Here is a 27,934-nt window from a genome sequence, read left to right on the forward strand (position 1 = left end):
GTAAAACGTCAGGGAGGTAGAGGGTACCACCGATGGGCACTCTGGGAAGCCCTGAGGAGAAGCTGGGGAGGCAGAAATACAAAGACATAAAATCTATTCTCTGCTACCATTTGTCATTGTTTATGAAATTTTATTCTTTATTTAATTTTTTTTGAGACAGAGTCTTGCTCTGTCGCCCAGGCTGGAGTGCAGTGGCGCAATCTCGGCTCACTGCAACCTCTGCCTCCCTGGCTCAAGCGATTCTCCTGCCTCAGCCCCTCGAGTAGCTGGGATTACTGGCGCGCGCCACCACATCCGGCTAATTTTTGTATTTTTAGTAGAGACGGGGTTTCACCGTGTTGACCAGGCTGGTCTCGAACTCCTGACCTCAAGTGACCCACCCACCCCGGCCCAAAATGCTGGGATTACAGACATGAGCCACTGCGCCCGGCCTTAGGAAATTTTAAATGTGTACACCCCTCCTCCAAAAACACATATTAATTACAGAGGGGAAGGGAGTAACTTGCCTGTGGAGAAGGCTGGAAGATAGCACCTTAGTCCGGGGATCCCAGCAGCAGTAAGGAGACATACTGCAGCCATGCACCAACTGACAGGACACAGGGAGAGGACCCAGCCTCACTTCCGCAAGACTCTCCCAACTATGCAAAACCTGAGTGTAATCATGGGAAACAGCAGACCAACCCAAATTTAGGGACAGCCTAAAAAATAAGTGGCTTAATATTTAGATAGCAAAGCCGTGAAAGTCAAAGACAGAGGAACTGATCTGATTTGAAGGAGACTTAGAAATGACAGCTAAACACAACATGAGATTCTGAACTGGATCCTTTGGCAACAAAACATTACAGAGACAACTGGCAACATCTGAAAGGACTCCGATGATTAGATGATAGCAACGTATCATTTACAGATGTTGATGGTTGGATTGCAGTTTAATAGAAGGTTGTCCTTGTTTGTATAAAATACACGAAACTCTCATGTCAGAAACTTCACAAATGGCTAGGGGAAGGGAGGGTTCTTTGTGTTATACTTGAAACGTTCTGTAATTTGGGGATTGTTTAACCATTTTAAATGTTTATAATTCTAGGGCCAGGTGTGGTAGCTCACACCTGTAATCCCAGCACTTTGGGAGGCAGAGGAGGGTGGATCACGAGGTCAAGAGATCGAGACCATCCTGGCCAACATGGTGAAACCCCGTCCCTACTAAAAATACAAAAATTAGCTGGGCGTGGTGGCATGTGTCTGTAGTTCCAGCTACTGGGGAGGCTCAGGCAGGAGAATTGTTTGAACCCGGGAGGCGGAGGTTGCAATGAGCCGAGATCAAGCCACTGCACTCCAGCCTGGCAACAGAGCAAGATTCCATCTCCATTAAAAAAAAAAAGTTTATAATTCTAGAATTTTCTCTTAAAATTGTATACATCCTTTGACTCAGAAAATCCAATTCTGTAGGCTTTTAGTCTACAGATATATCAGTATGTATGTACAATGGTATTTATGTGTCATCCTATGTATGATAGGTGTCAATAAGAATTATCTAGGATGATATTTACGGCAGAATCATTTAAATAGCAAAAAATCAAAAATTAACTGTCCATCAATAGAAGACTGTTAAGTAGTTATGGTAACTCACACAATGGATACTCTGCAACCAAAAAAGGATGAAGTGGATCAACAGCAATAGTAATTAATATTTACCAAGCACTCACCACATGGTGTCTCACCCAAGCTGCAGGGATATTGATTCACAACACCCTTATGTGTAACTCTCATTACTATTCTCGTCATGGAGAAGAGAGGAAAAAGTCAGTAAAAAATTCAGTAACAGGTCCAAGATGACACAGCTTGTGGGCCACACTCCTAGTTGGAATTCCGACTCTTACAGTTGGTTTGAACCCACATGCTTAACCACACACACACACACACACACACACAATTCAGAAAGAATATAAAAGACACCATTAATAATGATTGCTTTCAGGTCATGGAGGTTAGTAATGGAATAAGAGAGAATTTGGCTTTTCATTTTATACTCCTTATATTCTTTACTATATACCTTATATTCAGCATGTGTCAGTTGTATATTTTTTAGAACCACTAGTTCAAATAAATAAGCACTAAAGTATTAAAAACATTTTTAAAAACTTCTGCCCTTAAGGAACTTAAGTCCCTACATCAACTCTTAAGGGATTTATTAATCTTACAAGCAACAGTAAAGTATATGGCAAGGAGGTAAGGAAATGAAAAACATAAGCACCAGATCATATGGGATGCGGAAATGCTGGCTTCAGTGTAAGCTTCACCCCATTCCAGGGTTCACACTCAACAATTGATGGTGTTTGGTGAGAGCGCCTGTCCCAAGGCAGCCCCGGGGGCCTGAGATACCCTGATTCACCTACAGTGTTCCCCTGGGCTCAGCAGGCAACACCATTCTTTTTTGTTGCTTTGCAGCCTTTTGAAAGCTGTTTACAAATAATCTAATGTGATATCACAACAATCCTATAAGGTTTCGTTTCCTCTTCTGTTAAAGGGAGATAGTAGTATCTATTCACCTAATGGCTTTATTCCTATCATTTTACAGACACGAAAACTGAATTGCAAAAGCAGTTCCTGGAGGAGAGAATGTGAGTTTTTAAATGACAAGGGAGAGGGAGGGGGAGGGAGAGAAAGTTCTGAAGCGCCCAGTCTTGGAGGATGAGGGAGGAGGGCAATTCCCTAACGTCCATTGGAATTCGGAAGGACAGGCAGGCCGGGCGGACTGGAGACGGCGGCTCGCCCTGGGACCCTCTGAGCTTGCCGGCCCCGCTGAGCACCCAAAGGCCGGCCCTAGAGTCCAGGAGGAGAGCGCAGCGGCGTGGAGCTCCCAGGCGTTCCCCGCAGCGCGTCTTCGGTCCTGGAACCGCCGCGCCGCACGTCCTGGCTTCCACATCTGCCCCAGTTGCCCGCGGATCTTGACTTTTTCTTGGCGGGCAAGGCCTCGGTCTCCTCCCCGCAGCAGGGCTGCCCGCGGCTGCGGGACCCTCCTGGTCCTGATGCCTGGCAGAATCGAAGGGGTGAGGGTACGCGCTCTGCAGCAGAAAGCCCTGGGCTTAAAGTCCTACTTGTTATTTGGCGTTGCCACTTACTGGTCGGTGACTTTGGTAGGGCGCGTTTCTGAGCCTCAGTTTCACCATCTGTAAAGCCGAAGTACATAGCGCTCTCCCTGCAGAGTTAGAAATTTCGATGATGCGCCGCGCGCTCTAGAGCGCGCTCAGCAAGCGGGTCCCACCGTGCCCAAGGCAGGACCGCGGCGCGATGTCACCCATGCAAAGTCGCCGCAACTCACGAGAATCTCAGCTGTGTGCTCAACTTTCCCCTCCCCGCCGGCGTCTTTCTCCCCAAACTGGCTTGGGGGCGGGTATCCGGGGCTCTCCCCCGCACTGGCGCTTCCCGCGCGGGCGCCCCAGGTGTCAATCCCGCCCTTGGCCTGGCAGGGCATCCAGAGGTGTCCGCGCTTCCGGAGCTGGGCGGAGCGTGGCGCAGCCCACGTGGTTCGGGCGGGAGGCGCCAGGACCTGGCCAGCTGCCCACCTGCCCCGGACAGCCAGGCGCTAGCCAGCCGCTCTGCGCCCCGCGCCCTGCTTGCCCCCATTATCCAGCCTTGCCCCAGCGCCCTCACCTGACGCCCTGGCCTGACGCCCTGCTTCGTTGCCTCCCGTTGCCTCCTTTCTCTCCCAGGTGCTGGACCAGGGACTCAGCGTCCCCCGGAGAGGGTCCGGTGAGTGCACAGAAAAGAGGGAACAGCGGGGCCAGGGTGGCGCCCAGGACTCGGGGCTTAGGCTTTGGGGGTGCGCGGTGTCGCGTGCAGACCCACTGGTGTGAAAACGCCCCCAGCCGCCAGCCTCCCGCCCTCGGTCCAGGTTGGTGAGGACAGCGCGTTCCCAGCCACCCAGCCTTAGTCCCCAGGCTTCACCTGGATTCTTTAAGCAGACTGGTCTGGGTGCGGGCACGGGTGGGAGTGGGGTGGCGGGGGATCCCCATTTTGGGCAAAACGGTTGGTTTTAATCAGAAGCTCCATTGCCTCCATCGCGAATCTGCCATGCAGACTGGGCCAAGGCTGCTGATCCAAGCAGGCTGGTCCCAGGGGAAAGGCTTCCTCCCGGCCCAGGAGCTGGTCTTGGGGTGAGGAAGAGGCCGGATGAGCTTGGTGTGGGAGGAGGCACCCGGCTTCCTCTGGGCGTCTAAAAGTCTGTTTTACTGGAATCACCTTTTGTTTGCAGACAGACTCCTTGGGCCCACCAGGGAGATGGATGTGGGAAGTAGAGATGTGGGAAGGGTCTGTGAGCTGTGAGCACCTGTGGGCTTTGTCTGCACTGGCCCCAAGTCCCTACAGGAACGGAATCTCACTTGTAAATCCCTGAAGATTCCAAAGGCTTGGACACTGCGTCCCACTGACATTAACTGGCACCGGAAACTCCACCTCACCTCCACACGGAACTTGGGACAGGTCCTTTTTTAGGTGGTGTGTCTGGTATCTTGTTCACATATTTCTTTCTGAGGGAGTGAAATGACAGTCGGGGGAGAGCAAGGCTCCCAACAGGTGCAAAGGCCAGCATGGCTGGGGGCTGTGAAGTCTCAGGAAAAGGCTCCTGGACTTGCAGACCGTGCTGCTGAGCAGTGACATTGACACCTCGGGTTCAGCTGGCCTGCATCTGTCCTAGGAAACCCATCCCTCCACCTGCTCATTGGCAGGACTCAGTTGACCTCAGCAAGGCCTCAGCCTTCCTGGGCCCAGCCCCCTCCCTTCCCAGAGCCATGCTCCTTAGTATCTAAGTACCAGGCACGGGTCACTGTGCTCCTGACCCTCACTCAGCCTCTGAGAACAGTAGCAGGTGCCTCAGAGGATTGACTGAGGACACATTTAGAGAACATGGGATGGTGCCTGGCACACACATGGGGAGTCAGTCGGTCTTACTGAGTACGACATGAGTGACTCGGAAAAAATTCAAACAAACCAGCTGAATGTGTGCGCAGTGAGGGGCTGGAGGTGGTGGAAGTGTCCCAGAGCCCTGTGGGCTAATGGGAAGAGTGAAATTGGTGCCTTTCAACCACTATGCAATAATGGCTCAAATGAGCCCCAGTCTCAGGGGTTGGAGCAGCCTTCTAGGGCCAGCCGTCGTGTTCTTTTCAGAAGCAACCTCTGGAGGAACAGCCCTTGCCCCTACTCCTCCCCACTACGCCCACGCCATCACTCCCTCTCTTAATCTCAACATCCTGGCATCATCCAGGGCTGGAGAGGGCCAGAGAGGTCCTGGAGCTCAGCATTGTCCCTGGTACAGATGGGGAAACTAAGACCCTGAGAGGAGGGGCATCTGTCCCAGGCGGCCGGGCTGGCTGTGCCTGAACTGGGATGGGAACCCAGCTCCCACCTCTCAGCCCCTTCCTCCTTCTGCAGCCTCACCTGGGACCCATCCTTGCTGTAGAGACTAGCACTGAGGCTTTAGGTGCAAATGCAGAACTCATGTCCATTTATAAACGAGGTTTACCACCAACTCCCCGGAGAGCTGGGAGAGCAGAGGGGATGGCAGGTTGGCGGGCAGGTGGCTGAGGGGCAGAACACCCTCCCAGTGCTGTTGCTGCTGGAGCCATTCCAGACCCTTGTGGCTACATACAGCACAGATGTGCCTGGTTCACCTGTAGGGAAGGGAGTGGCCCTTCTGGGTGGAAATGTGCTCATTTAGCCACTGATGAGAGCTGGGGGTCAGTGCCTACTGATGGGCCCCGCCTACAGAAATAACCACACAGGCCGACCTGGACGGCAGCATTCGGGAAACAGCCACAAAGGATTAAGGCAGAGGGCACCACAGTTGTCGTTGCTGCCACCTCCCCTTTATCAGCAAGAATAACACCACACGACACGCCTTGGCTCTGAGTCAGAGAGAGCGTTCCTGCTGTTGTTAGCTTGCCAGTGTGTTTGCCCAGGCAAGTGATCACCCACAATCACCATTGCTCCAAGGCTCCGAGAACAGCCAGCCAAGAGCTAGTTAAGCCAGTTCTTCATCCAGGAGGAACCCCCACCCGATTTCCCTTCAATTTGGCCAAAAAATGAATTCAACTCTTTAGTGAATAAAGATGACACACCACTGGAATTCAGCAGTCTGGGCCTGGGATGCCCATCTTATAAAACCAGCTCCACCCTTTCCTCCCTGCCTATCAATCCCTGTGTCCCCTCCCTCTGCCCCACTATGGCTATTCAACCACTGGGGAAGGCTGGCTGTCTCCAGTGTTTAAAATATGATCGAATCTGAGCAGTGGAACAGGCACTAAGTGGAAGTGTTTTGTTTAGGAACCTCGTGAGCAGGCGTTATCTAAACAGAAATGGAACAAGGAGCAGATAGAGCAGGGTGGCGTCTGCCCTCCCTCAACACATGCACTCTGGAAGCCCCCGCCCCACCCAGCTAAGGCAGGCACAGCGCAGCCCTGCACTCCTCATGGGTCCAGCATGTTCTCTGCCCTCACCTCCCTGAGCCCATGGAGGTTGAGGCTGCAGTGAGCCATGATTGCACTATCGCACTCCAGCGTGGGCGACAGACCAGGACCTCATCTCAAAAAATAAGAAACAAAACCATCTGAAAGGGGATAGAATGGGGGAGGGACAGATATCCAGGCAGCCTCTAGGACATTGGCTGTGATGCTTTGTGATCTTTTTATCCGTTCACTTACTGGTGACTGACTGTGCTCTAAGAATGTGAAGCTTGCAAGATAAGAAAAGCAGATTTTTCCTTTTGTTTTGCTTTTCTTCCTCACACATCATGATTCAAGTTTCTCAAACTGAGGCCTGGAATTTTGGCTTCTATGCTAGGAGAAGAGAGGGAATGATAATGCCTCAGCTGATGGTCACACTGTCCATCCATTCTGAAAATAGAACTTCGGTGAATGCTCTTATTATGATCCTTTTTTTTCAGAACTCATGAAAAATAAAAGTGAATGAACTCCAGTCATGCATCAAATAATAACTTTTTGTTCCAATTCTTTAGAAACCAGAAAGTGTGTGCTCTGTGGGAGCATCAAAAATGAGTTCTGTAGTAAGGGTTTCTTGATCAGAACCTAAATCCGACTGTAAAGGAACAGAGTTTGAATGCTCCCAGGGCATTGGGGCAATCTCTTCTTGTATTGCAAACACTCATCTTTACGTTTGAGAGTGAAAACATTGAGGAATGGGTGTAAAAAAATTCAATGAATTATCCTTCCCCATTTTTATGGCATAAGCCAGGGACTATTTTGGCTGACTTCCATGAGAGCTCTGTAGACATTTTTATTTTAAATGGTATCTGCCCAGAAAATGTCCCTTTTTGTAATTAACCTCTTGTGCAACAAAATCGAAGTACATCTCTAGCACAGGGGGAGTTTTGTTAGTATTTTTTGATAAACACTTCCAAATGGTCAGCAGCACTGATGGGAGATGCTTCTCAGAATTCAGAAGCAAAATTGAGTCTTTTTGGTGGTTTTGAGACTTCCCCCTGAAAGCACACAGATTGGACCCCTTCTCTAATGTTCCTGAGAAAATAGGCTCAAGTCCTCAAGGAAAACTTATTGAAATCACGAGGTGGTTTTTAAACTTTCAGTTACTCACAACAGAACTCCCAGTCATCCATTCCCCAAAGCCTCAGTGCCCAGAGCAGAGCTGGTCTGTCTGTAGCTGCAGCATCTGAGGGCCGAGGGCTTCCCTGGCACAGCCTGCTGCACACCAGGGAGCTGCAAGCACACAAAAGCACCTGCCATGTGCTGGGAACAGACAGAGGTGCCATTCTTGTGGAGCTTAACAATAACTAATGGGACATCACCAACTGTTAAGGGGTATAAAGAAACGTTAAAGGGATGGGGACAGGTGAAGGAGTAAAAACCACAGGATGATCAGGGAAGTCCTCTGTGGGGAGCACACACGGTTTTGCAGTGTCCAGTGTGCATGCGTTGGTGGTGAGGTTCTCCCTGGTATAATTGTTCCTCCAATTTTATACCCAGCAGTAATGTCCACATCAATATAAGCTGTGAGGCCTGTGTGATATTGCCATAGAAAAGCCAGCAAGTGGATTTGTCATTCTCTGCTCAGCCACCACCACTGCATCACTCCCCTGCCTCACACCCATCAACCACCTGACAGGATGTACAGGCCAAGGTCCCCGGCGACTCACCCACTACCCAAGTGAATGAGTCTCCGCTAGAGCTTTGCTACTCAGAGGGCTCTGGGGACAGCAGCATGGGCCAACTCATGCACTCGAGCTGCCTGGAGATCTTGTTCAAAGGCAGATTCTGAACGAGTAGGTCTGGGGTGAAGCCTGAGAGTCTGTACTTCTAACAAGTTCCCAGGGGATGCTGCCAGTCCACCAACCACATTTTGAGTAGCAAGCAAGATTCTAAGGTTCTGCTTATCTTGGCTTTTGACATTTGGATTTTCCTTCCTCTGTCCTTTGGACATTGATTGGGATCAGGTCTGATGATCTTCAAAAAGGGCATAAGATCATCTGAGGTTTGGCTTCTTGGTCATCAGGTTACCTACAAACACAGCATCACATAGTGCATTAGGTGGGGCTGCTGCTCTGCTGAGCAGCTGAGTCACAACAGATTCTCAGACAGGCACTGTGGCTCTTTGGGAGGCCAAGGCAGAAGGCGTACTCAAGCCCAGGAGCCAAGAGTTCAAGACCAGCCCGGGCTGCATAGTGAGAAGTTGTCTCTAAAAAAAAATTTAAGTAAAATTTTAAAAAATTTAATTAGATTTGCTGAGGGTGGGGCCTAGCCACCAGTAGTGTTAGGTGGTCCTAATACACCCCAGGCTTGAGAATCCCTGCTGGGCAGCCCCATAGCTGACCTCTCAAGTAAATAAGGCTCAGCACCCACTGCTCATCCTGCCCAGATGTTTTGTTCTCCCAAGTTGCATCACTTTTGCCTCCCCATGGAAATTATGTGGATATTCCCAGCACAAGCACATCGCCCTCACAGGCATCAGGCTTATATGACCTCCCCCTGGAACCACCCCCAAACACACACATGGCAAACCTGAACAGCCCCCCATGCCCGGAGGATGGTGAAACCTTCCAAGTGTTGTGGAGTGTCCCAACTTTTCCACCTAGTGGGTCAGTCATCCAGGCATCCCTGCCCACACGGAGCCTGCAGCATCATTCTAGGAGGTCTAGGAGATGAACAGGAGACTCTGAGCTGACTATGAATTTGCTGTGAAGTTTCCTCTTTTCTGTGCTGTTCCCTCTCCCAAGAAACTTAAGGCGAGAAGCCTCAGGAATGGAGCATTTCTCCCAGGGTTTTCTGTTGCAAAGCTCAACCCTAGGTGAGGGAGAGGAGCCATGCCCCTGGATGGGGAGAACACTGACGTTTATTCCACAGTGGAAAGAGAAGGAGGGACCCATGGCTGAGTGTGTTTGGGAGAGTAGGAAGTATATCCCTTTTAAAATTCGAATGTGAGAATTTTGCATAGATTCACTTAAATTCCTTAAACTACACAAGTTTCCAGATGAGCATTAGAAAACCATTTAACCCAAGTACAGACAGATGTCCTGAGAAGTCAGCGGCGTTCTGTGTTGTCTCTTACTCTGTGACTTGGTTGGCATCAGTAGGCTTCTGGGACTGATGACTTGTGATCCTGTGACATTCCAGGTGTGACCCCGACAAGAAGCAGAAATGGGGAAGAAACTGGATCTTTCCAAGCTCACTGATGAAGAGGCCCAGCATGTCTTGAAAGTTGTTCAACGAGATTTTGACCTCCGAAGGAAAGAAGAGGAACGACTAGAGTGAGTGTGCCGTGCTGAGCCCAAGGAGCCCGGGGTCCCTGATCTACCCCCAGGGCCATCATATGGGTGCTGTCTGGGTGGGTCGACGGCCACGTGCAGGGTGAAGAGTGATGGACAGGAAGCCGGGTCTGGGACACAGCTCTTCTTTCTGGCCTTGGTTTTCTCAGTGAGAAGATCTGACTTGCCAAACTGACATTAACTTTTTCTCTGAATAGTTTTATTTCAACTTGACCCAGCTTCCAGGGTGATATCTGCTAAGCCAGATGACACTTAGGCCACATCTTTGAAGAACAGAGCAAAAGGTGATGCATGGGGAAAGTCTCCATGCCATTCTGAAACACCTAGATGTCGGAATCAAGTCTTTAGGATACAGACTGCCCTTCCACTTCTCTTTTCAGCAATGCCAGGCGGCATCCCGTCCTCACCATGGGTGACCCCAGCACAGTTTTGTACCACTCTTCCCAGTGACTGGGCTAAAACCCACCGATCCTTGTTCACTCCTCCATCCACTGCACATCTTCCTCCCCCCTCTATCATCTGGGCCCCCTTATCCTGTCTTGATGTCTTTAGTGGATTGGGTCACCCTATGAGAAGGAAGCATATGAGGGAAGTAGTTAAGCAAAAGCTGAGAGGATGCTCCCGGCGGAGGGCAGAGGGCAGAGAGCAGAGGACAGAGGGCAGAGGGTGGAGGGCAGAGGGCCCCACTGAAGATGGCAGGAGGGAGCCTGGTGTGCCCCAGGGAGAGCATAGGCTGGAGAGGATGAGGGGGCCAGGAAGAGAGGCAGTTGGAGACGTAACAGGTGGGGAGCATGGGATCTGTTGCCAGTCACGGGGGTCCTGTAGAGCTTCACAGGGCCTCAGCCTTCCCCTGAGTCACCACAGGCCTTCAAGTGGAGCAACAGCAAGTCCTGGTTTCTGTTTCACAGCGGTGGGCTCTGTGAAGTGGCCAGATGCACTTTGCAGGCAGAGCCAGCAAGCTTGTCCAGAGATCAGGTGGGGGGTCTCCAGGGTGAGAGGGGTCAAGGGCAACTTCAAGGTTGTGGCCTGAGCAACTTCAAGGACAGAGTTGAGGTCAGCTCTGCTGGGGAGGCCACAGATGGAGAGGTTTGGGGGAAATGTTTCAGGCATGTTGAAGTGACATCACGCAGGTGTGTTGAGCGGGTGTTGGACACATACACTAGTCTGGAGCTCAGAGGAGATGCGTTATGAGAGCTTTGTAATGGTGAAGCTTCATATGGTGAAACAGATGAAAGGTATTTGTATTCGTTTCTGGGACTGCTGCATATGTGACTTGTACAATACAGATTTAGTGTTTAAAGCACACAGCTCTCCTGCAGTTCTGCAGGTCAGAGGTCCTAAAATCAAGGTGTCCTCAGAGCTACATTCCAGCTGAAGGCTTGAGGGAGGACCCATCTCTCGGCCTTTTCCAGGTTCTAGAGGCTTCCTGGATTCTTTAGCTCCTGGCCCCTCCTCCACCTCCAAAGCCATCAGCACAACGTCTAACGTCTCCCTCTGCCACTGCCTCTCTCTCACCCTCTCCCTCTCTCACCTGTGCCTCCATGCTCACATCTCTCTCTTTGACTTTCCTGCCTTCCTCTCTCCCCTATGAGGAGAAATATGGTTACATTTAGGGACTGCCCGCATCATCCAGGACCCTCTTCCCATCTCAGGATCCTTAATGTCATTCCATCGGCAAAGTCCCTTTTGCTATGTGAGGTGACATTTTCACAGGTTCTTGGGACTAGAACATGAACGCCTAGGGGTGGGGGGTGGCAGCATTGTTCAGCTGACCTCAGCATTTAAAGCTGCAGGGCTGTAGGAGACCACACTGGAAGGGAATCCGGATAGGGACCAGCCCAGGGAACGTCAGCTCAACATGTTGAGGAGACAAAGCACCAAGAAAGGAGACAGAAGGAGCAGCAGAAGGGGGACTTTGGGTCCCCATGCTGAACAGCGTCCGCAACAAACCATTAGGTGAAGCAAGAGCAGTTCAGCCCCACGTGGAGCAGGAGGCGCCCGTGTTGATGGCAAGGGGCTGGGGTCAGAGCCTCCCCGCCGTGCGATCTCCCACTCTCCCTCGGCCCTGGACCACCAGTCACCCTTGGATTTCATTATAGCCCAGATTTCACTGCTGGTCTCGGGAGAGGGCCCATCCTTCTGGCCCTGGTACAGCCAGTACCAGCCTGGTGGCCATGGCCGGCCGTGACCAACTTAAAGCCTGAGCAGAGGCTGCTGACCGGCACACAGCTGACCCCAGGGCTGCCACCCTGTCCCCTTTACGCTGGCAGGAAAATGCGGTCTCAAGGGCCCTGTCCTCATCCCTTCTCTCTTGAATCTCAGATCCCCCATTTCCACATTCTGAAGTCCCTCACCCTCTCTTTCCCATTCTCTCTAGGTAAACTCAAATGTTCTCTCACTGTTTTCACCAGAGCAGCTCTCCCTGCATCAGCTTTGGCGTCCAGGCTGTGCCAAGGGCAGAGCATCGTTCTCATTAGCAGAACCCCCTTCTGGGTGGATCCTTCCCAGGTGCATCCTGCCCTGTCTCCAAGGCAGCCCTGGCTATTGTCAGCCCTTATTTCAAATGGCAACTTGTAACTTCTCATTGCCTGAGTATAGACGAATGGAGAGAAAAGGAAAAGCGGGGAGAACGATGTTTTCCAAGGAGCAGAGGGAGGGAGCCAGTGGGGCCTGGGGGTCCCGGGCAGGCACTGTCTTCCAGGGGACTGCTGAGTGGTCCGCCCTGCTCCAGTCCAGGCTTATCTGAAGCGGGTTTAGCAGAAACTCCCATGTGTTTCCTGTCTGTGGCTCACCCCCTTCTGACACCTGTCTTTCCTTATTTCATGCTCTTTTCATCATTCCACATTGCAAAGAAGGGACGCATCCAGGTCACCTCCCAGAACTCTTAGGAAAGGACGCACCCAGGTCGCCTCTCAGTACTCTTAGGAAAGGACTTTTGTAAGAATATGGGTTCTGATGACCCTGCCTGGTGGGCCGCTGATGGCCACTTGGTTACAGCCGAGGTCACATTGTTCGTTCTGTGCATTGTTCATTCTGTGCCTGAGGCTGTTTGCTCAGAATGAGCCAGTGGTGGGGACGTTAATTGGCCCACTCTGCTACGTCTTCTCGGCCTGCTATGTGATTAGGGGGTGGGCTTGTTAAATCCCCAAATGCCTTCCGATGGGGAGGGGCCACATGAGCGTAGAGTACCGTGTTGAAAACGTCAGTGTGCAGAGAGGCAGTGCTGTGAAAAGCCTGTGTCAAGGTAGTGTTAGGTCCAGAATACTGAAGCCCCAAGTGGCATTGCTGTGATGGGTCTTACTATGAGAGTAAATTTCAGCAGGTGACACATTTGGGAGGCAAAGAATCGTGTAAACCAGTGGTCCCCAACCTTTTTGGCACCAGAGACTGGTTTCATAGAAGACAATTTTTCCACAGATGTGAGGGGTGGGGGGAGCGGGCCGGGGCGGGGTTGGGGATGGTTTCAGGATGAAGCTGTTCCACCTCGTTCTCATTCTCATGAGGAGCACACGATCCCTCACGGGCACAGTTCACAGCAGAGAACTATGGGAGCTCTATGAGAATCTACCGCTGCCGCTGACCTGGCAGGAGGCGGAGCTCAGGCGGGAAATGCTCTTACCTGCCACTCACCTCCTGCCATGCAGTTCGGTTCCTCACAGGCCAGGGACACTTACTGGGCCACGGCCGGGGCTTGGGGACCCCTGATGTAAACAGTGTGGGGGCAGAAGTAGTTAAGAGGTTTTTGAGTTTCTTATCGTTTCATTTGTGATTGTCTTTTGTTGACTGCCCTATTGGTTAAATATGTCACTAAAAGGAGAGCTGCCTCTACCTGTGAGAAGCCTTTTCACAGGTGCCTCATGAGCCCTGGGGAGTGGCAGGGCCCTGGCGTGTGGGCACGTGTCACGTGCAGGTGCCGTGAGCACCGCAAGGTCGAAACACACCTCGCAGTGTGCTCTGCTCAAACGGGGCGGTGTGGACGCTCTGCAAGGCCACAGAGGAAACAAGCGTAGAATAAAGGCTCTGGTTCTTGGCACCAAAATTGGTTCTGCAGAGGAGCTGGCGAAAATACCAGAAATCCGTGATGAAACGGAAGATAACTTTTACAATAATGAACCTCTCTCTTCCCCGTCTTTCATCATTGTTAGTCTGTGCGTTTAACCAATTTCAACATGAACAGCATCTGTGTGCTCCCGCCACAGAATCCCGTTCTCTGTAGCGTCTCTCTGGGTGACATCCTCGGGGTCCTCATGTCTGCTCCCGGTCACCAAGTCTTAAATATCTGAATCAGCAAGAGGCTGGATGAAGAAACTGGTGCTCAAGGGACCACTAAGTAGGTGGCAGTAACAAATGTAGCAATTCGGGAACCACCCAGCAGTTTCCAGTGTGTCTCACATACTCTGAGAGGGATGCCCGTGGGCGCTACCCAGCCCGAGGAAACTCAAGGCCAATGATAGGAGAGAGGAGAGGACAGGGGTGGGGGAATTGTGAAACCAAGAAACACACCGTCATTTCTTGGAAAGAGCTTTACTACCCAGAATATGCATCGGGGAACACAGCGTGCAGACTCAAGGCCAGTGCCCCAGAAACAAGTTTGCTGGGGGGTTGATTTGCTTAAGATCTGATTCACTTAATGCACCAATTATCAAACCAAAGAAAATGCATGTCTTTTAACATTCTTAAAATTAGCAGATGTGTGTCAGATGGATTCCTGCTCAGTATTTCTCCGCAGATGTGAGCATCAATCATGTTGAAGGACGCTGGGCAGGGTCTGGAGGTGACGCCTGTACCCTTTCCCACAGCGTCAGAACAACACAACTTTGATTTCTCCTCTGTCAAAGCAGGGACAAACAAGCTGGTCCAGATTCCTGATATGCTGGAGGAAGGAGGGCATGTGACCCTGAGACCCCCTTGAGCAGCGTACTGTCCCCAAGCCACGGAAGCCGCTGCTCCCTTGGCCAGGCCTGCCCCTCCCTCCAGGCTGTGCTGTGGACATTCAGTGACGCACACCCCTGACAAGGCTCTCCTTGCTGGCCCTTAGGAGGGATCGGTGAGAAGGAAGGGGAACAGGCAGGCATAATCTCTCCCTGAAGTCGTCTGTGCCACTAGGGATTTGGGAATGGGCTGTTTGCTATATAGAGTGGGAGAGCTGTTCCTGCCTCCCACGAGGACACAGTGCTGTGCACCATAGAATCAAAAACTTGAAGATGTACAAAATTCGGAAGTTAGCACCATTGGCATCAGACAGGAGTTTTAGGGTAGATTTAACTTAACACCCACGTCCTATCCCAGGAGCTGCCCGATCAGCAGCCCCTTCTCAGCCTTTGCCCCTCCTGACCCTCTGCTTGTCCTGGGTGTTCCTTTCCCCACACTCGCTTGACCTTTCTCTGTGGTTAGTTTCAAGCCTCCTCTTTTTCCTGCTGGCCCATTATTGGAATAAATTGCCAATGACAGATCTTCCCGGAGGGTTTGGGTCCATATGCTTTTATGGACGGATCTTTCATATAGTCAAAGAACAAATAAATCCTGTGTGATTTAAACTGCTTCATACCAGAGTGTTCACTGGCCTCACGCTGACACCTCATATTGATGAAGATAAAGAAAAAATATATATATAGCCCAGTTAAATCATCATATAAATAGACCTAAGCCTGCACTGTCCAGGACAGAAGGTACTAGCCACTAGTGGCCATTAAAATTAATTATAATAAAATAAAAAAATTATAATTAAATAAAATTTAGCTCTTCAGTCTTATTAGTCACATTGCAGGTTTTTGATGGCCACATGTGAGTAGTGGCCACCACATCAGATCTTTGCAGAGGACCATTTGGAACAAGGTAGCAAAAGTCTTAAAAGTATGCTCACCCATTGAGCCAGCAGGTCCTCTGCTGAAAGTCATCATAAGGAGAGAATCAGACAAGGGTTATAGGAGAGAAGAACTAGAAAGACCCTAATGTCCATATGTTCAGGCTTTGGTTAAATACAAAATTTAACAACGGATTTAACAATGGGTTGCTCAGCACCCAATAAAAATAATGCTATAGAAATAAATTGACATTAATAGTTCACAAGACATTGTCCAGTAGAAAAAGCAAGTTGCAAAAATGTAATTTTATCCGATTTTACTTTTTTGTTTGTTTTTTTGAGACAGGGTCTCGCTCTGTTACCCAGGCTGGAGTGCAGTGGTGTGATCATGGCTCACTGCAGCCTCGACCTCCCAGGCTTAAGTAACCCTCCCACCTCAGTCTTCCGAGTAGCTGAGACTACAGGCGTGCATCACCACATCTAGCTAATTTTTTAAATTTTTTATAGAGATGGGGTCTCTCTATGTTGTCCAGGCTTGTCTTGAACTCCTGGGCTCAAGTGATCTTCCCACTTCAACCTCCCAAAATGCTGGGATTACAGATGTGATCCCCTACACTTAGCCACATTTTACTTTCTTAAAAAATATGGAGAAAAATCCAATAATGGTAGCAGAAGCTCAACACTCATTGAGCCCTCTCTGGATGTGGCTCTACATTGTGTGTTGGAGTCTAGCCCTTTCTTTGTCTCCTCTGCTGGAACTTCTTGGACTCTTTAAATATTCTCTTGTGCAGGGTCGAGGGCCCTGGCCTCAACTCTCTTCTCTGCTCTGTGTCACTCACTTCTCCAGTGACCTTGTCCAGCCCCAAGGTTTTAGATGAGTTCTAGACCAGCACTACCGGATGGAATTTTCTGCAGTGATGGAAATGTTCGTATCTGCATGCCCCATGTGGCAGCCACTAGCCACCCAAGACTATGGAGCCCCAGAAGTGTGGCTGATGCAACTGGGGAACAAAAGTTTTAATCGTATTCAATTTTAATTAATTTAAACTTAAGCAGCTGCATGTGCCCTAGCAGCTAGGAGCTACTATAGCAGCTAGACAACACATCTAAACAATGAGTCCCGAGTTTACACCCACAGCAGAGACGCATCCTCTGGACTCTAACTTTCGTAGGCAAAGGCCTGCACGACACTGTGGCCAGGGTGTTCCACTGGCATCTCTGTCCCAGCATGTCCAAAACAGAAGTTGTGATTTCTCCTCTACCTCCAAGCACCCCATCCCCATCTTGGACGCAGGCTGGTTGCCAAAGTTAAGTTCCCAGGACTCGTGGCTGTCTCTGCTCCTTCCCTGTCACCCCACACCCCACACTCAGCCAGTCCCGTGGCTCAACCAATACAGCCACTGCTCACCACCCTCAATGCCGGCCTCAGGTCACGCCACACTGTCTTTCTTGTGGACACCACAGGAATCCACCCCACACACACACTCACTCTTCTCTCCCTCCACCCTCACTGTCTTGTTGTCCATTCTCCTCACGTCCCCCAGACTCATGCCTTAAAAATGTGGATCAGGTCATCCCCCAGCTCATAACTCCCACAGAGCTTCCATCGCATTTATGATGAAATTCGCCCTCCTCACCCCTGCTCACCATGGGCCCTTACTCCCTCCTCCATTTCCTCCTTAGCGCTTCTCCAATGCCCAGTGAGTCATTTCCTTGTTAGTGTCTTATCCCTGCCGGCATCTAAGCCCCACGAGGGTTCTATTGCTTTGGCTGCTGCGTCACCAGCCCCCAGCACGGTACTGACCATGGAACGACTCCACAGCCCTCTGGGCTCACGTTGGATGACGACCTCTTTCAGCTTCATCTCTGTTGTCTCCTTTAACCCTCAGATGTTAACCTGTGATGTGGTTACTTTTACTGTCCCCATGCACAGGTGAGAAACTGAGTCTGGGGCGGGTTACCCAGCTGTGATGAATATCTGGTAAATGTTTACTTTTAGCATTTGCAGATCTGTCTGCAGTGAGTGAGAGCTTGCTGTGTATTGGTGTATTGTCTTGTATTATTGTTCCTCTCATCTCCTATTTCCCCCATAAATATATATTACATCTAAAATAATTCACTCTAGGCGAGACACAGTGGCTCACACCTGTAATCCCAGCACTTTGAGAGGCCGAAGAGGGTGGATCACCTGAGGTCAGGAGTTCGAGGCCAGCCTGGCTAGCATAGTGAAACCACGTCTCTACTAAAAAAAAAAAAAAAAAAAATACAAAAAATACAAAAAAATCAGCCAGGCATGGTGGCAGGTGCCTGTAATCCTAGCTACTCAGTAGGCTGAGGCAAGAAAAGTGCTTGAACCTGGGAGGTGGAGGTTGCATGAGCTGAGATGGCACCACTGCACTCCTCAAAAAAAAAAAATAATAATAGATAAAATAATTAGCTCTAATTCCTTAAATATCTAATGTGTGTGAAAACTTTTCTGCTCATCTCCAAATAAAGTCCAGACCTTACACTTGCTTGCTGTATCTTTTAAGTCTCTTTGAATCTGTAAGATCTCTTTTCAGCTCTCTGTTTTTTTTTAATTTGAAGCTTATGTGTAGAAGAAAGCTAGCTGTTTACTTTTTGTGGAATTTTTCACGGTCTGGAGTTAGCTGAGGTTACCCTCGTGATGTTTGCACCAAAGCTCCATTGTCCCTGTTTTCCTGTAATCTGGTGGTGAGTTCCATAGAAGTGGACCTCAGAGTGCTCGTGTCTTGAGTGTTTTAGATTCATTCATATCACTTGAGTATTAAGAAGGTTTTAAGTACAGAAAAGATTATCACATTATTATTTTTTAATGTTTTACAAATACAAAGTAGGGCCAAAGTAAACCTTCTTGAAGGGAACATTGGTTAATAGTCACAGCTTTTTAACTCCCTCTGTCCCCAGAAGAGCCCAGAACTTCTTGGGCATCCATACCTGTCCTGGACCCAAGGGACCTGGAGCTGTACACAAAAGGAGCGGGCCTCCTCCTGAGCACCCTTGAGCTTGCGTTGGTGCTGATTTATGTCATGCTTGTGTCAAGTTCTTCCAGTAACTGCTTTCTGCATTTGTTGGGGTAGCCCCTCAGCTGTGGTTATGGTAGAAATTAATGGATATTCTCCAAACCCAGGAAGAACTAGGAGACCATGCATAGCCGGACTTGGGTGACTCATGCCCTGGGGGAAAGGCTGAAGCCCAAACGGAACACCCTGTTTTAAAGGACACAGCCTACAAATCAAATATTAGGCCTGCCAACCTGCCCTGGAAAGGCAAATAGGTAGTGACGTGGATTTGTGATCTCTGCAAACAGAGGAGGTTCCTGAGAGAATCTGTGAAGGGTCTGTGAAGGTATGAGACATGGGCAAACCGTAGCTTGCTTTAAAAAAAAATTTATTTTGGCCAGGCTCGGTGACTGACGCCTGTAACCCTAGCACTTTGGGAGGCCGAAGCAGGTGGATCACCTGAGAGCAGGAGTTTGAGACCAGCCTGGTCAGCATGGCGAAACCCCATCTCCACTAAAAATACGAAAATTAGCCAGCCATATGGCAGGCGCCTGTCGTCTCAGCTACTCAGGAGGCTGAGGCAGGAGAATCGCCCGAACCCTGGGGGCAAAGGTTGCAGTGAGCCAAGATCACACCACTTCAGTCCAGCCTGGGCGGCAGAGCGAAATTTCATCTCAAAAATAAATACATAAATAAATAATAAAAATCCATTTTTTGATCATAAGGAATTTGAAATCACCCTTAGCCAGACTAGTTGGAATCACTGACACAGGCAACCCTAGAGATAAAAAAACAGGGGCTAAAACAGGGAATCATCTGCCAAGGCAGGGCCTGGAGGGGAATGTTGGTTTGAGATGTTTTATGAGATTCTCTGAGGCTCCATGTCTCAGCACCTGCCATTCTCACATCACCACTCACTTCCTCTTCATCATTTTTATCCTCATCTTGGTCTTCCCCTTTAGAGGATCTCCAGGAACTTGAGTGAGTTTCCAGCTCCCTCGTGGTAATTCCCGACACACGTTCCCAGGATGGGGAGCCTGGGTCCCCGGCGCTGCTCCTCAGCAACGCTGCCGTCTTTCCGTCCTCTGCCAGCCGTTAGCCCTGACGTGAGGTTTACTCTGGTTGCCGTGCTTTCAGTCATTTGGCCCCTCCATCCCGTGACTCACTGGGTCTTTTGTGCTCCAGCCCCCAACTCAGGGTCACCCTCGGGAATCATTTCTCCATCACCTGGGGTCTGTCCTCAGGCTGTTTTCTCAGGCATGGCATGGAGTGTGGATTTTGTCTTTGAGGATCTGTCCCACTTGGCTGGGAGTACAATCTGAGCTCACACGCTTTCCCCTACAGGCTGTGGGGATGCTGCTACCGGTGGTAAGCAGAATAATGCCCCCCAAAAAGATGTCCACTTCCCAATCCCCAGAACCTGTGAATTCGTGAGGCTATACAGCAAAGGGATTATGCATTTTAGGCTGCCCACCTGCTGGCCTGGACCTGGGAGATGATCCCGGGTTCCCTGGGTCGGCCCAATATCATCACAGGGGCCTTGGAAGCAGAAGGGATGGCTGGTTTTGAAGATGGAGAAAGGGACCAGGAGCCCACACACCTGAAGCCCTCAAGAAGCTGACCTGCCAGAGAGCAGATTCTCCCCCGGGGGCTCCTGCCAACACCTTGATGTTAGCTCAGTAAATCCTGAGTCAAACTTCTGCCCTCCAGAGCTGTCAGGTAATGAATTTGCATTGTTTTTTATAGTGTTTATTTTATTTTATTTTGCTTTTTGAGGTGGAGTTTTGCTCTTATTGCCCAGGCTGGAGTGCAGTGGTGCGATCTCAGCTCACTGCAACCTCTACCTCCTGGGTTTAAGCGATTCTCCTGTCTCAGCCTCCCAAGTAGCTGGGATTACAGGTGCCCGCCACCACACCGGGCTGATTTTTTGTATTTTTAGTAGAGACGGGGATTCACCGTGTTGGCCAGGCCAGTCTTGAACTCCTGACCTCAGGTGATCCACCCACCTTGGCCTCCAAAAGTGCTGGGATTACAGGTGTGAGCCACCGCACCTGGCCAGCATTTGCATTGTTTTAAGCCATGGAGTTGGTGGAGCTCTGAAACGGCAGCAGTAGGACGGGAGCCACTGCCCCACAGCCAGCCCTCAGCACTGCAGAAGGGACCCCTGCATGAGCTCCGCTCCATTAGAGGCCACCAGTTCTGTCCGCCATGCTGGTAGGGGTTTTGCCCACCCTATAACCGAGTGGTCTTGTCAGTCTGTGTAGGCATCTCCTACCATCCAGCGACCCCTCTAATCTGAAGACTCAGCTCTTTCTTTGTTTCTTCTCTCTGGTTAGGAGAGTTTTCCTGTGTTGTTAGGGTGACGGCTGCCTCGGTGGCATGGTCAAAAACTCACTCATGCTCAACCAAGCTGTGCGAAGGAAACACAGGCCTTTTATTTCCCGTCTGCTCCTGCTTGTGAGACCCCACCCCTTGAGCAGCAAGACAGTGCAGGCTTCAGGGCTTCAGATCTCCCGACTCTGCTCACTTACCGGGTCTCTGTTCCTGGCTGAGCTTCTCTTCCAGAGCTCCCCACAACCCCACCTCTGCTCCCCAACCCCTGCTTTTGGACAGGCCAGCAGCTGGGCCTTGGGAGAAGGGCTCATGACCCTCCCGCTGGCCAGGTTGATGGGGTCTTGACTCCACACACTGTCCCCACCTCCTTGCTGGTCCTGATGCAGAGTGGAGGGCAGGTCAGCTTGCAGGATGGGGAACCACTGGCTGGTACATGAAGGGTACTGGCCGGGCACTGAGATGCAGATGGCACCCACCACTGAGACCCTGATCCCAGCCACATACCCACATGCTGTGGCCTCTTCCACAAACCCCAAGCCTCTGCCAGTCCCCTGGTTGCTCCTCGTCGCATGCAGTCCTGCTGGACCGTGGTCTGAGGATCACAGGGATGTGGGTTCCCCACCACCCCAGCACCCAACGCAAGTGGAGGCCCACAGGACCCCTCATGCAGTCTCTTCCCCCGCCTGTGTGCTGGACCTTGGGGACGGCCACAGTGGGAGCTTCCCCCTGCTGTGCCTGCAGAGGTGGCCACCAGCCCCGCCATCCTGGGCTCTCCCCAGTATTCCTGCATGTTACCACCACACCCCTGTCTAGATTCCACCCCAAGAGGGGCAGAGCAGGGCACAGGTCTGACCCCTTCACCCTGCATGGCTCACCTCTCCTGTCCAGACCCTATCGTAAGAGTGGCCTTTCCTTCCTGCTCCCGTCCTGGAAGCGTTTGCTTCCCTGGTATGCGCCCTTTCCTCAGAGGCTGCTGGGCCTCCCTTGAGGAGAGGAGTCTCCCCTTGTCTCTGTTCTGCCCCACCAGTCACAGTTCTGGCATGCATGTCCCAGGGCCCTCTGGAGGTGGGACTGCAGAGGACAGTCATGTGGGTCCCCTGCCCCGAGGATGAGGACAGCACTTCCCTTCCACCCCGCGCATCCCCATCTCCAGGGCTCTGTGCCCCTTGGGGGCTCACTTTCTCGGCCTTTGCCGTCATCTTCCCGCTCTCTCCCATCGCTTAGTCCCTTTTCTCCACGTTCTGGGAGGGAGAGCAAACTTGACTTTGAAATCAGTTGTTCTCAAACCTTTGCACCTCAGGACCCCTTCGCATTTCCTAAATTACTGAGAACCCCAAAGAGTTTTATTCATATGGGTCATATCTATTAATATTTACCACATCAGAAATTAAAACTGGGAGTTAAAATATGTATTTATTCACTCATTTAAAAATACCAGTAAACCCCCTACATGTTAACATAAATACAGTTTTTATAAAAAATGAGATTTTCCCAAAATAAGAGCATGAGTAAGGCGATTGGTGTTGTTCTGCTTTTGCAAATCCCTTTAATGTCTGTGTAGCGGGAAAAGCCACAGACAAGAACCCCTGGGACACCGAACTGTAGAAGGAAAAGGCTTTATTCGGCTGGGAGCATCAGCAGACTCATGTCTCCAAAAACCAAGTTCCTCGAGTGAGCTATTCCTGTCCCTTTTAAGGGCTTACAACTCTAAGGGGGTTCATGTGAGAGGGTCGTGATCGATTGAGCAAGCAGGGGGTGCGTGACTGGGGGCTGCATGCACCTGCGCCAGTAATTAGAACAGAACAGAACAGGACAGGGATTTTCACAGTGCTTTTCCATGCAATGTCTGTAATCTATAGGTAACAGAAGTGGTTAGGTCAGGGGTGGATCTTTAACCAGGCCCAGGGAGTGGCACTGGGCTGTCTGCCCGTGGATTTCATTTCTGCCTTTTAATTTTTACTTCTTTTTTCTTTGGAGGCAGAAATTGGGCATAAGACAATATGAGGGGTGGTCTCCTCCCTTATCTGGAACAATAGAAGATGGGTGAATTCTCCACTTGCTTCTGCATTCAGTGGGTCATAACATGTTTTCTGGGCTGTACTATTTGAAGAAAATCTAGGCTCATACAGATACATAATTGAAACAAGGAGTACTTGAACAGCTTTTGTAGACAATAATGAACACTGTGTGTTGTTACAACATGAAAACCCGGCAGTTGGAGTTGGTCGTTTTTTTCTTTTTTCTATTTTTTTTTTTTTTTTTTTGAGACAAAGTCTCGCTCTGCCACCCAGGATGGAGTGTAGTGGTGCAATCTTGGTTCACTGCAACCTCCACCTCCCGGGTTCACGTGATTCCCCTGCCTCAGCCTCCTGAGTAGCTGTGACTACAGGTGCGTGCCACCATGCCTGGCTAGTTTTTGCATTTTTAGTAGAGACATGGTTTCACCATGTTGGCCAAGCTAGTCTCAAACTCCTGACCTCAGGTGATCCACCTGCCTCTGCCTCCCAAACTGCTGGAATTACAGGCGTGAGCCACCGCGCCCGGGCAGTTGGTAGTTACTTAAAGGTTAGTTGTGATGTGGAATCTGACACCATATTAATGAACCTTTCCTTTTCTGTTTGTTAAAATCCATTGGTCTCTCTTGCACTTGAAGTGGATTTTCTACCCCTGTGTGATTTTTGTAACACTGTGCATTAATCGTTTGGAAGACACTGGCTCACTGAGTGATGCAGACTTCTCAAATGTTGACACATGTCATATGCACACCAAAGGAGAACCACTTCTGTTACTCTCACCAGCGATCTCATCAAAAGTCTCCCCATGTTGGAAACGCTCATCAAAAGTCTCCCAGGGTTGCAAACTGTCAAGCTCACAGCAGGCGGTATATGTTTTCCAAAATTCTACTTTGTGCTTGAAAGCTTCTGTTTTATTACTGGCAATAAATACTGTCACTTCTTTTCCTTGAAGTGAGAGTCGCATTTTGTTCATTTTTGAGAAGATATCTGCCAAGTACCCAAATCGAAACAGTTCATCTGTCCGTTCTTCTCCCAAATGAAAATGGTATTTCATGAGAAAAGTTTCTAGCTCAGGTTGCAATCTGAACAATTGCCCAATCCTTTTAATAGAAATATCTGTCACCTTCAACATGCGGCAGAAGAGCTTCCTGTCCTCCTCCAAGCTCATCATGCAGAATACTCAAAAGACATGGACTGGGGGCCACGGTTCGAAAAGACTCATAACTTTTAGTGTTTCATCAAGGTGATTCTTAAATGAAACTGTTTTTTCTTCTCATTTCTTTTTCTTTTTTTTGAGACAGAATCTTGCTCTGTCACCCACACTGGAGTGCAGTGACATAATCTCGGCTCACTTCAACCTCTGCTTCCCTGGTTCAAGCAACTCTCCTGCCTCAGCCTCCCGAGTAGCAGGGATTACAGGTGCACCACTGTGCCTGGCTAATTTTTGTATTTTTAGTAGAGACGGAGTTTCACCATGTTGGCCAGGCTAGTCTTGAACTTCTTAACTCAGGTGATCCACCTGCCTCAGCCTCCCCACGTGCTAGGATTAGAGGCATGAGCCAGAGCCACTGCATCCGGCCCATTTCTTTTTCGATGAAGGATACAGTGACTGCCAGTGCAGTTGGGCCCACTGCCCTGACTCCTGCCAAAGCCCCAGTGGTTTACCCACCATTGTTTTTACACCTTCGGTGCAGGCGTCAAAGAGCAAAAAGAGGCAAATGACATCTTAGCATTATTACATAAATAGCTTTGGCCTTGTGACCCACCCCCTAAAGGATCTTAGGAACCTCCAGAGGAGAGGTCCCTGGACCACACTTTGAAGATCACTCTTTGAAATCATTGGATCTAATATTCCACGGTAGAAGTCGTGCCCATTTCCCCCTCCATTGTGAGCTGTGATTCCTCACCATCTCTGTCTTAACCAGTTCTTCTCCACTCCACCAGCACAGCCAGTGGTGCTCCCATCTCAGCCTGGTTTCCTCCCGTGTCTCTTCTGTCTCTCTCGTTGAGACTACACGTATTTGTTTATGCCCCATTCAGCACACCAAGCTGACTTGTTTCGAGTCTGTTTCTGATGGTAAGTCATATTCAGGAGGGTCTTTTATTCCTGAAGCTAACTTTAACTTGGAGCCACGTGCCTGGCTTTTGCCTGTTGAGGAGTGGCTTCTGGTCAACCCAATAAGCAGAGTGTGTGGAGTGCTCTGGCCCCATTCACCCCTCAGGAGCTGAAGCTCCGGGTCTGGTTGATATGTCCTGGAGTGGCTGGCAGGTGTCATTTGGTCTTCCCAAATGGAGTCTTCTCTGCCCTCCCTTCCTGATCTCTGGCTATGAAGAAGGGGAGTTATGTTTTAAAGAATCTAAAGCACAGTACAGTTCTCCTTTCCCCCAATGTCAGCCCCTGAAATATATCAACTGCAGCTGCTGCTGCCCCAGGACACTTCTGGGCTCTTATTTAAGAGCACTCCTCCAGCCTGGGATGCAGGACAGTGCACATGTCCTTGTCTTTCTTCCTGCTGTGCTGGGCCTCGGGGTATTGTTCTGCCTGGATACAGAAGAAGAGGTACTCCCTGGGACAGAGGCGAACAAGCCCTGTCCGGTGAAGGGGTGGCCTCCAGGTTTTCTGGTTGATGCAGAGCTGGAAAGGGTGGAAATGGAGGGAGTGAGGCCCTTCCCATCTGGCTCCAGGGGTCTGGTGCTCCTCTGTTTGGGGCAAAGACTTTACCTTGTCAATGTGGCTTTATCTGAACTGTAGTCTGCGGATGGCGGTATCCCCCTAGATTCCTACTACTGCTTGACCCTTTTTCTCTTGGTTTTTGAAGCTATGACAAGAGCCTGATTCTGTGTCCATCTCAGTGAACATTTTTGTAAATAGTGGAGAGAGGAAAATCAGTGAAGTTCAGCCAATTGCACTTGAAACCGGAGGTGGCCTCCCACTGCCTTGTGGGATTCCTCCACTCTTTTCACCTTTGCTGCACTCTGGGTGTCCCTCTCCAAATCAGTGCACTTCAGAGTTCTCAGAAGACAATGGCACCCAGTGTCCTTCTTGTTTTTGTCACTAGGAATGGATTAATTTTATCTCATCTGAAACTGAAAATATTACGTTTGGCAGACATTCTCTGAAATCTAGAACAAAAGAAATGTGTTCATTATCATCTAAGGGTGCATTTTCCAATCAGTTCAACTTGGCAGTTTCACCAGGAAGCTGTGTTATTTAAACTCGGATGGTCTAGGAGAACTGTAGACTTCCGGGTCCTGGATGATTCCTGCTCTGGAAACTCACTGAGCCATCTCAGCTGTGCTCTAGAGGAGCAAACCTGGGGCATTAGCTCAACTCTTGCCCCACTGCTGGAGGAGACCAAAAAATGCTTGATCGGGAAACACCAACTGGCTTTGCCCTCAGGACTCTGTGACCGCCCTGGGGAGGGTGCAGTGACCTGCCAACCAAAATTGGTACAATTGTAAACAGCCACAGAAATGCTTAAATGCAATGTCATTTCTATGAAATTAACATGTTTCCATTCCATTCCAGCCACCAAAATTGCCTGTTTGAGCTCAGCCCTCAACTCAAAGATGCCTGTGTGCCTTTGCCCAACTTTGGGTCACTGTTTCCTGCACAGGAGACAGTTACTGTGTGTGTGTATGTGTCTGTGTCTGTGTGTGTGTGTGTGTACATGTACACACTTAAAGCCTGTTGCAAAAACAAGATGCCCAATATATTTCTTGTTTCTGATATTTTTCCAAGGGGGTTGAAGGGCAAGATTAAGAAGGAAAGCTCCAAGAGGGAACTGCTTTCAGACACTGCCCATCTGAACGAGACCCACTGTGCCCACTGCCTGCAGCCCTACCGGATGCTTGTGAATAGCAAAAGGCAGTGCCTGGAATGTGGCCTCTTCACCTGCAAAAGCTGTGGCCACGTCCACCTGGAGGAGCAGGGCTGGCTCTGTGACCCCTGCCATCTGGCCAGGTGAGCCCAGGCCTTGAGGTAAAATGACCTTGATAGTTTCTGGATCTGGCACGTCCCTTCCATGGGGCTAGCTGAAGAAGGGTGGACGCACACACGCACACACTCGTGTGTGTGTGTGTGTGTGTGTGATTTATGCAGGCCTGTGTATAGCACTCACGCAGTGCCGTGGGCCTGTGCTTGTCTCTGCAGAGTTGTGAAGATCGGCTCACTGGAGTGGTACTATGAGCACGTGAAAGCCCGCTTCAAGAGGTTCGGAAGTGCCAAGGTCATCCGGTCCCTCCACGGGCGGCTGCAGGGTGGAGGTAAGGAGTGGAGAGTAAGAAGGGCTTTTTGTTCCCAGGCATTTTAGGAATATTAAAGCAGGTTCCTTCGGAGTGTGCATGTGTGTGTGTACGTGTGTGCATGTGTGTGTGTGCATGTGTGTGTGCACATGTGTGCGCGTGCACATGCCTCTCTGTCAATTCCTGCTTCTGGCTGCTTTTTTTTTTTATTATTTTTGTAGAGACAGGCATCTCACCGTGTTGCCCAGGCTGGCCTCGAACTCCTGGGCTCAAGCAATCCACCCACCTCAGCCTCCCGAAGTGCTGGGGTTATAGGCACGAGCCACTGTGCCCTGTGAAATTGGCTCCTTTTTATGTGAGGTGCAAACTTCTGCATCCCACTGGCCTGGACTGAGCACCTCAGAAGTCCTGGGTGCTGTTGAAGTTGCCAGTATTTGAAATTATATTGTTTTCAAATCTTCAAAGCAAGCTGAGAACTCAAAGCCAAGTTTCTGAAATCCAGCTGCTGACTGAATCACCAGGGTGCCTGTTAATACTACGTGTTTTCCAAGCCCTTCTTCCCTGGGACATCTGGTTTGGGGCCTAGGCTCTCTCTTTTCAACAAACATTTCACATGAATCTGGTGATTATCAAGATTTGGAGAAATCTGTTGTAATTCAGTTGTTTTCATCTTTTGAATCCAAGTATTTATTTCCTGATGAATTTGAAATCCGGGCAGTAGTCTTAA

The 27,934-nt window shown here is 50.0% G+C and overlaps 1 protein-coding gene across 5 annotated transcripts in view; it reads left to right on the top strand.

Annotated features, from left to right (window-relative positions):
- The first annotated feature begins 3,553 nt into the window (after positions 1 to 3,553).
- Positions 3,554 to 27,934, top strand: part of MLPH (melanophilin) — a 65,487-nt gene continuing 41,106 nt past the window's right edge. For 3 of the 5 annotated variants that reach the window (XM_055291098.1, XM_055291099.1, XM_055291101.1), the window contains exons 1-4: positions 3,554 to 3,750; positions 9,639 to 9,772; positions 26,705 to 26,926; positions 27,116 to 27,228. In XM_055291098.1, the coding sequence (XP_055147073.1) occupies positions 9,663 to 9,772; positions 26,705 to 26,926; positions 27,116 to 27,228 (445 nt within the window). In that variant the 5' untranslated portion in view covers positions 3,554 to 3,750; positions 9,639 to 9,662. The remainder of the gene's footprint in view (positions 3,751 to 9,638; positions 9,773 to 26,704; positions 26,927 to 27,115; positions 27,229 to 27,934) is intronic. The other 2 variants (XM_055291102.2, XM_055291100.2) reach the window with 1 other exon arrangement.

The sequence above is a fragment of the Symphalangus syndactylus genome, chromosome 8 (assembly GCF_028878055.3).
Source record: "Symphalangus syndactylus isolate Jambi chromosome 8, NHGRI_mSymSyn1-v2.1_pri, whole genome shotgun sequence".
In the NCBI taxonomy this organism is placed as follows: domain Eukaryota; kingdom Metazoa; phylum Chordata; class Mammalia; order Primates; family Hylobatidae; genus Symphalangus; species Symphalangus syndactylus.